Source organism: Lepisosteus oculatus, chromosome 15 (assembly GCF_040954835.1).
Source record: "Lepisosteus oculatus isolate fLepOcu1 chromosome 15, fLepOcu1.hap2, whole genome shotgun sequence".
NCBI lineage: Eukaryota > Metazoa > Chordata > Actinopteri > Semionotiformes > Lepisosteidae > Lepisosteus > Lepisosteus oculatus.
In genome coordinates, this window is record NC_090710.1 from 33,604,539 (window position 1) to 33,616,857 (window position 12,319).

The 12,319-nt window shown below is 34.3% G+C and overlaps 1 protein-coding gene across 3 annotated transcripts in view; it reads left to right on the forward strand.

Annotated features, from left to right (window-relative positions):
* pibf1 (progesterone immunomodulatory binding factor 1) overlaps window positions 1–12,319 on the forward strand; it is a 44,314-nt gene extending 31,995 nt beyond the window's left edge. For all 3 annotated transcript variants that reach the window (XM_015364501.2, XM_015364502.2, XM_006639383.3), the window contains exons 15-18: window positions 1,679–1,809; window positions 3,745–3,829; window positions 11,064–11,234; window positions 11,657–12,319. In XM_015364501.2, the coding sequence (XP_015219987.2) occupies window positions 1,679–1,809; window positions 3,745–3,829; window positions 11,064–11,234; window positions 11,657–11,710 (441 nt within the window). In that variant the 3' untranslated portion in view covers window positions 11,711–12,319. The remainder of the gene's footprint in view (window positions 1–1,678; window positions 1,810–3,744; window positions 3,830–11,063; window positions 11,235–11,656) is intronic.

Below are 12,319 nucleotides of genomic sequence, written 5' to 3' on the forward strand. Positions count from 1 at the left end.
TTTGTTATTAAGTTATAGTGTGCTGTCTAATAAAATTTGTGCTTGTTTGTACTTTTACCCAGACTGTGAAAAACCTCAGCATTACTCAGGTTTCGAATATAAAGGCTAATTTTATAAACTGAACTATTATCGGTACTGTAGTAAATTATAAACAATCTGCTAAAAGTGCCACTGAAAACACTGTTTGCTCAGTGTTGCATCCATAAACCAGCAGTTATTTTAAACTGTAGATGTTTGTTTGGCATTTGCAAAGGAAAGGATCCAGACATTTAGTGAAGGTCTTAAAACTTCTTACCTTTAAATTGATTGTGCTGGAATCTATCAAAATGCTTCTGATTTTAAGATAGCTGTATGCAATAGCTTGGACACCCCTGGTCAAATTGCATGTTTCACTAAATTACATATTTCTGCACATTTTAATGCACAATTACTATTTATTTCCAGTGAATGTGGAATGTGCAAAAGTTTATTTGATTCATTTATACATTTTTGTTCTAAACTTGTTTGACTTAGGCCTTAAAATAAGCCAGATGAATACTCTGGCCCTTCTGACCTCTCAGGATGTCGTGCCTACTCCCCAACAATGATGGGCTCCTCTTCGCAGCTGACTGAGGACTTGAAAATAAAGTTAATTTACTCTGTAACATATATCTAAATGCTTCCAGCTTAGAACTTCCACTGTGAGAAACGTCATTATAAAATGGAAGTTAAGTGGAATTGTCCAAGTCAAGGCAAAATCTGGAAGAAAGAAAAATCTCAGACAAACCGGCCTGTAAACGGGTCAGATATGCAAACAGAACCTACATGGCTACATAGCTGACAATGGAAAAATGGTCCACAGTATAGAGTTACTTACACAAGAATGAACCACATGGTAGAGTTGTCAAAAGGAAACCTATCCTATGACCTTGTCACAAAAGGCAACATCATCAACGCAAAACAATATTTAGGTAAGCCAGAAGCTTTTAGGTACAAAGTGCTGTGGACTGATGAAACAAAATTTAACTTTTTGGTCACAGCCAGAAAAGATGGAGGAACAAGACGACAATCCAAAACATACCCCAGATTGAACCATGAAGTATTTACAGGAACGAAAGGTGAAGGTTTTGGAATGGCCTTCGCAGTCCCCAGAGTTGAATAGTATATAAAATCAGTGGGGAGATCTTACACGCGTAGAGGCATGAATGAAAATCTAAACAGAAAAAAGTCCTAAATCAAGAATCAAAAGACTCTTAGCTGGCTACAAGAAACATTTGGAACCTGTGATTTCTACCAAGGGAGGTGTTACTAAGTACTGACTGACAGGTTGCCTAAACTTTTGTGCATTCCACATTCACTTTTTTTTTAAAATCTGTATAAGAGCTGTTGAGAAGAGAGCTGTGGTTGTGTTAACCTCTTTTCACTAAGAGATTCTGTGAAACATGCAATTTGACCAAACTTTTTCATACATCTGTGTCCAGAATACAGATGGTGATGTGTGGTGAAAATATACTGGACCTTGACAAGGCCCTGTATTTTGTCAATCTACAACACAATGTAAAAGAAAGTGTGTAATTTGCACATTTCAGTTGCTATGGGTATTGGGTGTAACTAAACGAGAATGCTAGAAAGAGATATGTGTAACTCAGTGGCATTAATGGTTTTCATTAATTTGTTATATTTATTTGTGCACTTCTAGGTGGAGAGAGCCAATTCCCTCCTAAAACAGACCCAGCAGCCTTACAGCTACTTGATAGAGGCTGTTCGTCACAGAGACGACCAGATACACACGCTGGAAGAACGCATCTCACAGCTGGAGAATGATGCCAGGTACGCTTCTATGTTTCCATTCTCTTCACTTTTCTAAATCCCTCAGTTATTTTTTTCGCTCCTCCAGCAATGTAGTACTCTTCTGTACTTGTAAGCAAGAGTTTTCATTTTTACAACTCTCCACTCTTCTGAGTTTTTGTATTTAAAAAACTGCAAAAGAAATAAGGGGATTTTGTGATATCTACAGCTACCTGCTTATTTAGAAGTTAGATTACTTCTAAGTTAGTAGCCAAAAAATTCCCATGAAGCCTATGTGAAATGGGAAGTCTGTTCAAGTAAATCTTGATATTGCATCCTTCTTGCAGTAATGTTTTAATGCACGTCTGTTTAAAAGTTTTTTTCTTCTAAAAGTGTAATCCTTCAAGATAAATGGCTGTATAAACAGTGGTAATCCATGTTTTCAATAAGTATACTACTTTTGGGGAAAAAAAAAACGTTTTAACCTGTTTGCATTCCCACAAAAAGCATGAGAACCTTAAACATGTTTTTCACAACAATAATAAGCTCCATATCATTGTCATATCCATTTATTAGTCCAAGCCCAGATTAATTTACATCCATTCCTAAACATAAAATAAATTTCAATAGAAATAGAAATAGAAATTTTTAATAATATTAAATACCTCAGTTTAGAAAAACTCTAGTGACACGTTATTGTGACGGAGCGCTAAGAATGCAAACAATAAACCTGATTTCCTTCATGACCCCATTCACAATGTGTAACCAAAGATAAGAAGCCTATTCAGATTGTTCTAATTCAGCGCTGAGCACCCACACAAAACTATTTTATCATATTTTGTCATACTTTATAGATAATTTTCATGTGTAAAACGCTGTTGTTTAAGCAACTTCACCAACCCTAGGGTGGTCTAGTCTTGTTTTTCCTCTACAGAATTAAATGTAGTTTTGCAGTTTTAGCCCAGTTACAAGATGACAATTAGTTTAAACATCTTATTTGGACAGAGCCTTAGCAGAAAACTTTTTTCACAGTTTTATATCTAGTCATAGATTGTTTTTGTTGTATTAAAATCCTAAAAGCATAATAATGAGAAAATAAACAATAGGTTTATTCCATGCTGAAAAGAGAAGAGAAAACACAGTGTTTCGGCTGTGAAGCCTTCTTTAGGTGTGAGAAAATGTCATATGCCTGTTTTAGACTTGGTAAGGTGGATAATTTGACTTATGCAAACCTAAAAAAACAAAACCCTAATAACTCATTATTATTAATGAAATCATTATGAGCTATTCCCTTGCTTATGTTTTCCCTCAAGATGACAAATCTGTTGAAGGTGAACTCTTATAACCGTAGAGCAAATATAATAGCTAACTTTTCTTCTCAGTTTTATACCAGCTTCATTTTATAATCTATTAAGCCACCAGTGCACTCCTTTATCATTGCAGTATTTCCATTTCCTTAATTAAATCCTAACGACAATACTTCTTATTCAGTGCTGTGAGTGGGAGTATGAAAGTCTTTTAAAACCACTGAGTAACCACAAAGAAATCTTTCGATCTCTAAACCACGGCACGCAAGCTGGTTACCTCACAGTTTGCTGTTACAGCTTGTGCATTGAGTCATCCTCAGGGTAAAGAACAGGTTTTTTAACAGCACATAATGGCCACACAAGGTAAATTAAGGACCTATGTACTGAGAAGTGTAATGCTTAGAATAGCCTGTACTTGCAGTGACTAAACTAAGTAGCTAGATAACATTGCAGATACTTTATAGAGCCCCCACTGTGTACTCTGTACTGTGTACATGGAAATGACAAGACATATTATAATTTCCATTGCTTGTTTTTTTGTTGTATGCATGTGTGATTTAAGTAGTTTATTTGGGGATATCCATTGGTATCCATTTATTTGAATTCTTTATAACAGAGCCTACTCATAATTCAAAAAAATCTGAGGGATCTGGGTTTTCTTTTATTTCAGAACCTTAAACAAAGAGAACAGGGCTCTGCAGAACATCAAGAATAATATGGTGGCAGATTTAGAAAGACTTCTTAATCACCGTGAGGTAAACATTCTCAATAACATAGGTGTCTAGTGTGTTTTCATGTATAAAAGCGAGCTCTGTTTGACTGTCACGTTTTTATAGTTCCCTATTTTCTAATTTTTCATAAAAGAAGATTAAGAAGAAGGTCCTGCACACTACATTAGTGAAAAATCATTCTGACATTTAAAATTGACATTTGACATTTTGACAATTTCATCAGTCTGATGAAAAGGTTTGATCAAATTGGCAGCTGTTCTGCTTTCTGTGCTGTCTACAATAAAGTTAGAGTTTTATATATTGCAGTTTGTGAACGTTTTTTTACTTTTTTGTGTTTTAAACTATTCTTGTAAACACCTATTGAAAAAGGTCATGTTTGGATGTTGTATTTTGCTTAATCTTCTTTTCACATACAGGTTGGTGGGAAAGCTAGGGGAAATAATTGCTATGAAGGGTACATTACATGAGAGATTGATACCGTTACATTTTAGTAAGATGTTGCTAAAACTGAACTTTAGACTGGCTATATTTTTAATTATTTTCATTTTGAAAACAGACTACTGAAATTTTAAAAGAATATACAACTTTAATTTATTTTGTTTCCTCTGTACTATTTAAAATGTAATTATTTGAATTTGTTTAATTGCCATTTTTGAAGAACAAATCGGAATATCTTTATAGTTGTTTTGTTGTGATCTCCGAGTGTTAAACATTTTTACTTGTATTTTTGTATTTTTTAATTATTCTTTTGTTTTGAAAATGTAAAGAGTTAAGAGAAAAACTGAAAAAGCTGAAAAAAGTGATTTTCAGCTTTTTGCAAAACATTACTTGTATGCCCTCAAGCAGGATTTTAAAGGTCAGTTTTAGTGACCAGGAGGTGGCTATTTAGAATCCTCAAAACCTGTTTTTCAGGATGTGCAAAACACATTATTGTTGCTGCCATGTATAACCAAAGCAAAGAAAAGCATCCGGGTACTTTTTTTTACTAAAATTAGTTTTAATTACTCCTGATCACTTCAGGAGAGTTTTGTTTTTTTGTTTTGCTCTTCCTTTTAAACTCACAAATAAGCTACATCTAATTTTCCAGTTCTATGTTTAAGTGGAGAAAATGTATTTTCCGTACAGAGATTTTCATTGCAGACAGATCTGCACCTTTGATCATTCACCTATTTCACAGCTTCCCTAGAAGCTTCTCTTGACACATGAACTGCAACATAAAATTTAAAAATATTTATTAATATTACAGTATATATGTAATATATATATATACAGTAGTGTGTACAGTTATCAAACAAGCCAGTGAGTTATGTGCTTTCAGTTTGTCAGTTCTAAAACAGGTAGATGATGTCTGTTATATTTATATTTGTAAGAAGTAATGTTAAGTAAAACCATAATCAGTCAGTGCATTACAAAACATTGAGGTTTTCCAGAAAACATAGTCCCTTAAAAAAGATAATTGAACTGACAGTGGGAGGTTCTCTTGTTTCTGAATGTCATGAAACTCGCATTCCTTTCAAAACTAATATGAGCTGTTCAAAGGGAAGCCTCTGAATACTAAGAAAAGTGCTGGTGTAATTATCCCTTATGTGCTTTTGGCTTTGTCCCCATTTGACTGCTGGGCAAACACATGGACTTCTGTAAAACTGTATCCAATATGTTCAAGTTACATTACACTGAATTATGCTTAATGTTTATTACTCTGCTTCTTGCACAGCTCACTTTTTATATTGAATATTTAAAATGACTTATTGTATATATGTATTAAATAAAAGCACCCCATATCCATTTGACTACCCATACAGTAAATAAAATTAGGTATTTTAACAATTATAATGCAGTGTTATACAATGAAACAAGGAACATATGTGGAAACTAAAAAGTGGTTGTCATGGGAGATTTGCCTCGCATAGATTTAGAAAAACCAGTAGGGACATCAGCAGCTGATACTGAAATTGCAGACACGGTTAGCGACCTCTGTCTTACTCCGTTTGTCAGAAGGTCTACAAGAGGGTAAGTCTGTATTGATACAGTAAGAAAAATGGAGGTGAGAGAATCTGTGATCACAGTCTTGTTTGCTTTTAAATTTATTCTGAAATAGTTCAGGTAGAGTCCAGAATAAGGGTTTAAATCCTCATGAAAAAGGATGCTGAAAGAATTAGAGTTTCTCATAGAATGAGGAACCAATAGAGAATTTATGGAATCGGTTTAAAAGTTATTCTGATAAAAGCATAAAACAGAACACAGGTAAATCCAAGTCAAGAAAGTAGAAGTTCTAAGGGTTATAAAGTATATCCAATAATAAACTGAATCCACTTAAAGAAAATGAAAATAATGGATTGGTGAAGGGGAATGAACAGGTGAATGAGATATTAAAAAGTCCAAGAGAGTTAGAAACGTGTATTGTGGTGGAGGCTTAAACAGCATTTTGTTTCAGTGTTTTAGCAGGAAACAACAGTAAAGGATAAACTAAAGCATGTCTAAGGGGAAATGGCTGATATAATAAATACATATTTCTTTTAGGAGTTTGCTAAGCAAGAAATTGGTAACATGTCTTTAAGCAGAGGATAGACAAAGTTCTGTATTAAATAATATTAGCATAGAAGAGGCAAATAACCCAATCTCCTAGGCCTGGTGGCATTCTACCAAATGTAAAGAAAGATGTTTTCCAAAGTCTATTAACAAAAGTCTTCTCATAGTCTCCCAGAAAAATGGTCATGCCAATTCATTGGCAATTTGCTAATGTAGTACCCAGTCCATAAAATGTGTGACAAAACTGAACTGCATAGTCATAGTCAAATCTTATTCTACTACAAGTTTTTAGAAATTATAATTAGAGCTAAACTAGAGTATCGTGCATATCACACTCTTGATTCTAGATTCTAGAGCACTGTCAAAATCAATTTAGGAAGGGTAGTTCTTATTGAACTTTTTAGATTTTGAGAAAGACTCAACAGACATCTGGCAGATGACGTTTAATGAAGGCCAGTGCAGACCATTACATGAAAGTGGCAAAACCATAAACTGTAAACGTAAGATGAGAAACATGTAGCTTGAAGAAACTACTTATAAAAAAGGCTGTTTGTGTTGAAATGTCATTGTCTTGAGAAGTAAATCTAGGGAAAAATATAAAGGCAAACAGCATTACGATGTGCAGTTAAAAGTCTTTGAAGAAATTAAATCGCATGATCTTATGTTAAAAGTGTGCAATGAATACCTCATGTAGAATAATGTGTAATTCCAGTCACAACGTTACAAAAAAATTGGTGCTCTAGATTCAGTCCGGAGAAGAGCCACCAGATACATTCCTGGTTCTAAAATGTCTTGCAGGATAAAGGAACAGTTAATTTTGAACAGATAAGACTACTGATTCCAGTATTCAAAAATACTCGAAGGCATTGATAAAGTAAACCCAACCAATATCTTCAGAATCAGCAGTGAAAGGAGAACCAGAGGGCACAAGTGGAGTATGTGGGGAAAGTGGGTTTAAAACAGAACAGGAAGCACTTTTTCACAATGTTTTGTGGGATCTGGAACAAGCTAACTGCCCATGTTGAGGGTGAAGATCATTCAACCCTGGTTTCTTTCAGGAAATGGTTAGATGAGATTCTCTGATCAGTAAGGCAGTAGTTACTGAGTTAGCTAGGTCCTCCAAATGAATTCACATTTGTAAACTTTCCTATATGCTTAATTTATTTGGCTGACAGCTTTACCCAGAGCAACCTACAAAGTTTCAAATCACATTTTTACATACAAATGTATTACATATAAATGTACCCATTTATACAGCTAGGTTAATTGGAGCAATCTGGGTTAAGTACCTTGCTAAAGCGTACAAGTATGTCACTCCCTACCTGAGATTTGAACCCACCATTTGAGCGTTTCAACAATGTTATGCATTAAATTCGCAACTTGAAAATTTAAAAGTTGAGGAAAATAAAAAAACTAAACATGCAACTGTATTTCATTTTGAACATCTTGAAAGACAGGTTAAGAGGATTTTGTAAAGATACCATCTGGCCATGAAAATTGACCTCATGCTTTAGCGCTTGAGGTGGTCTAGGTCTATGTTAATTATATTTCATATCCTGAAATCTATAAGAAGCTCTTGTATTTGTTTACACTTGACACACAGCATAGTATTGAAAGATTGTTTTTATTATACTGTCCATATAATATGGGTTGGGCTTTTTACAACTTCTTTCCTCAGATGTTAGGCACAAATTGTATGATTATGTCCTCCCACTCAAACTGCTGTTTAAGTCATAGAATTGAAGAATTTAGTGCACCATAATGAATGCCAATCAAACAGAACTTGCTGCAAGTGGTATTTAATACTTGATCTTTGTTTTCATGCATTAAGAGTTGTTTTGTGCATTGTTTTACTTTTTGACTACTGAATCAACATTCTAAAACATCCATTCATTTTCTAAACCTCTTTATCCAGTGCATCTCAGGGGGCACCAGAGTGTAACCTGGCCAGCAGTAGGCGCAAGGCAGGATACAACCTGGACTCAATGCAGTCCATCGCAGGGCACACACAGACACTCATACACTCACACCAGATCCAGTATCCCCAGAAGCCAATTAACCGATCAGCATGTTTTTGGAGTGTGTGAGGAAACCCATGCAAACAGGGGGAGAACATACTGTACAAACTCCTTACAGACAGCAGCCCAGGTCTGCAGTTGAACCCAGGGCCCCAGCTCTGCGAGGCAGCAATACTAAACACTGCGCTACTGTGCTGCCCCTATTTTAAAACAATTCTAAAGTAATAAGACAATGCTATTTCATTGAAAACTACAAGTAGATTAAAGGCTGGAAACTGGGAACAAGTAATCAAATATGCAGGGCTAAGTTTTTTTTTTCAAAACATTATTATAGAAAAATATTGAGCAATGTCTTCTATTGTTTAATGCTGAAATTAAATGTCTGCTATTGTGAGTTTAATGCTGACCTAATGGGAATGCCTCACTAAAGAAGCTCTGCCAAGTTGGTGTTCGTTCTGAAGATATATTGTTAAAAATCCCTTTCAATCTCAGTCTTCCTTCGTACTAACATCATACACAAGCACCGTTCACTGTTTCATTTTTTTAAAGAATGTTTTGGATTTTAATCCTTAATCATTTCTGACATCATTTGGCTAATTTTCATTTGGTGGATTGTTTTCATCAGTAGTTCAAAACCAAGGGAAGTTACTGTCATTCTGATTTTTAATAATTTGAAAAAGAAGTTCTAATATTTTTAAAAGGCCTTAATATATTACAGATGAATAATTATTCAGATATCTTCCTGGTTTTTACATTCAATTTATTTTTAAAAAGTACACTTAATCGTTTATATAGCGCACTTGAATGACAACAAAATGTCTGAACTGCAGAAGTATTTGTGAATTGAAGACGCATAGTTTGCAATGGATGTTTGAGTTATTTTCATCAAAACATTCCCTCAATGCATCTCCTTGGCATCATCTTTGCCGACTTCACAACTTCTAGCAGCATGTTGGCATAAAGCATGCAGTCCTCGTAGACAGCTGCACCGCAGTTGAGCTTTTTACATGCCAGCACATATGGCCAGGGGAGATAAATAAAAATATTAAATGACCTCGACTCATTCTGCTGAAGACACGTCTGAAGTTTTGGTGATGCCTTTCCTATGTTTATGAACAATGCGTTTGTAAGATTGCCACAGAATTCTGTTGTTAATGTTAACAAAGCAAGGATATGGACCTTTTAAAAAAAACAAACGTAATGCCTCTCTTTTTAAGAGTTGCCGTTGCGTTCCTATTATAAATTCAGTGTGCGGGAGGTATTAAATAGCGGTTGGGCCTGGTCAGAAATGCTGTATCCACCTCGCTGTTTCTCAAAGCCAGCTGAGTGGCACTCAGAGGGACAACCTTCATTCAGATTGAAGCAGCATGTAGGCATTTTCATAGACCTCCATTAATAAAGGAAAGGTCTAAATAAGTGTTAATGTCTCTTGACCCCTGTGCATCATCTGGATAGCTTTGTTGGGATGATAATTTTTTTGGTTTGTTGTAAGCTATTCACTTAAAAACACTCCAGTTGAAAACCAGTCTAAGTTTGTGAGCACAACTGAATTGTAGGGTTAGGGGTTTGTGTATAGAGATGTGTGGACATTTGGGAAATCACGGACGTTCCTCTGTTTTTAAAATGGACAAATTACGATTCTATGTTTTAATGTAGGTCCCACCAATTTTATTTAACTTTTTGCAAAATGTCATTTTTTACGTGACAAGTACATAAAATAGTGGACATTTACTTAAGTTTGAATGTAATCTTAAATGTACACAACCTTCAAGCTTCTATAGAAGGTTTTAGTGCAGTTGTCTTTGAGAGCTGTTGTAACAATTCAAGTCTTTAGACACAGACAAATGTTTTCTGGTGTTCTTGAAGAAAAAGTGCTCAAAATAACCCATTAATTAGTGGGCTGTGCCCTGCCAAACCGGTGGTTTCGCCTATTCTGAGGCCTCATAGTATTTTCTTTAGTCATCTCTGAAACAGTTAAAGAATGATAAAGGGAACAAAAACTCTGAGAATCAGATTTCTTTATTTCCATAATAAAATACATTTGTTTTAGTCCTCATCTTCAAAGTAGAGGATCTGATGGCTTAATTGCCCTGAAGTTGATTATTCCTTGTTTTGTGTGTGTATGTCTGATTCATTGACTGATATTTGACACGTTTAAGAGGAGATTTTCTCTGTCCACTCATCTGGATTTATGTTTTTAGATTTTAATAGGAATAAAGTCTCTCTGAAACCATTGTTAAAGGACCCGCAGAGTGCTATGCTCTGTTTTAACTGTCTTTTATTTTTTATTTTCATTTTAGTTTGGTGACATATTTGATAAGTATTCTGAATCTCAGATTCTCTTTTCACCATGTGCTACATACAGTAGGAAACTTCCTCAACAGTTACTTGTTGTCGGGATTATCGGTCCTTGTACAGGATTATAGTTCACTAGCTGTTTGAGTTACTAGAGGCAGAAGGTTTGTTTTATAATACTCTAGGCCTTACTTCCATTCATAAATGTATGTGTGCATCCAAATTACAGGTGAAATAAATTTAATTTTCCATCTATATACAATGATTAGTGGAACAATATGATAACACTGAACCCAAAAATACTTTGAGTCAAAATGCTAATAAAAAGAATGCTTGGTGGAATATCTTGTGTAATTCAAAATTAACTTTGCTTTGCTATAAAGTGACTTTCTCATTATTTCCATTTTATTTAACAGGAATTGGCTATAATGAAACAAGTTCTGATTAATATGCATCAAAAACACTATGGTGAAGGGGCGGCTCATCCTCAAAATGAAGAAACCAGAAGAACAGCGATATACAGACCAGAAGGTCTCATTAACACAGAGGAAGAAGAGAATATTCTCAAACCAAAACCAACTTTGTTTGTAAGTATTACACACATTTTACACTTAATTCTCAAGAAAGTTAAACATTATCTTACATTAAAAGATCAAAGAAGTGTTTTTTTTTTTATTATTGCTTTTATGTAGTCAGTCAAACTATGTGGAATAATAATAATAGACTCTTCCCTGAGTGTTTTCACATGGTTGGAAAATATTTGTTGAATTTTTTGCTAAAAGCAAAAGTGCTTAGAATGGTTTCTGAACATCAGATATTTGGTAATTCTTTGTTTTAATGATGAAAGATGAACAAAGTAAACTGTGATTGGCTGTTCAGTCTGGTATGCTTATGACTTTTCTTTGGCATTTACACTGAAATGTTTTGTCAGACTGCTTTTTTGAGAGAGTTCATTATGCACTTTACTGTTGAATGAATTAACTGAAGCTCTTTCTGGTTTTTTTTCCAGACAAATAAAGAGGCTCCTGAATGGTATAAAAAGCTGAAGCATAAAAATAAGTGACAATTTTCTGTTTTCATCATAAAATAAATCATGGTGGTGGTACTGTTAAAAAAGAAGTTTACCATTATTTATTGCTGCATATACAGTATTTTATATGATAATTTGCTGGATTGATTTAGTAAAATCAGTGCATCTTAATTCTTTGTCAATCAAATGTCTTGTGAGATGCCTTATGTAATAAAAATCAATAACCAATGTTGCAAAAAATGCATTGTATCTCATTATTTAATGGACAGATCTACAGTACAGTATGCATTTTGTGTCTCCCAAACTGCTTAAAGACATTTTTCACCTTACACAGTTATTCACAAGATCTAAGTTAAAACTTTAGTTGAAATGTTTATATTAAACTGTGTTGGTGGTATTCTGTTTTGAGGCAGTATATTAGAACTGGAAAAGAGAAAATGGAAAAGAAAATTGTATTGTGTCTAGTCTCTAATATGAGCCTATATATTACAGCCTATAAATATATTGTATTTTGAAATACTTTGTTAAAGATAAGGAAAACATGCATGTAATGTTTTGATGTTATTTAAAGATGACCAGTAGTAATCATAAGTGCACAGCAGAACCTTTAATGTTTTCAATTTATTGAATATATGATTTCTT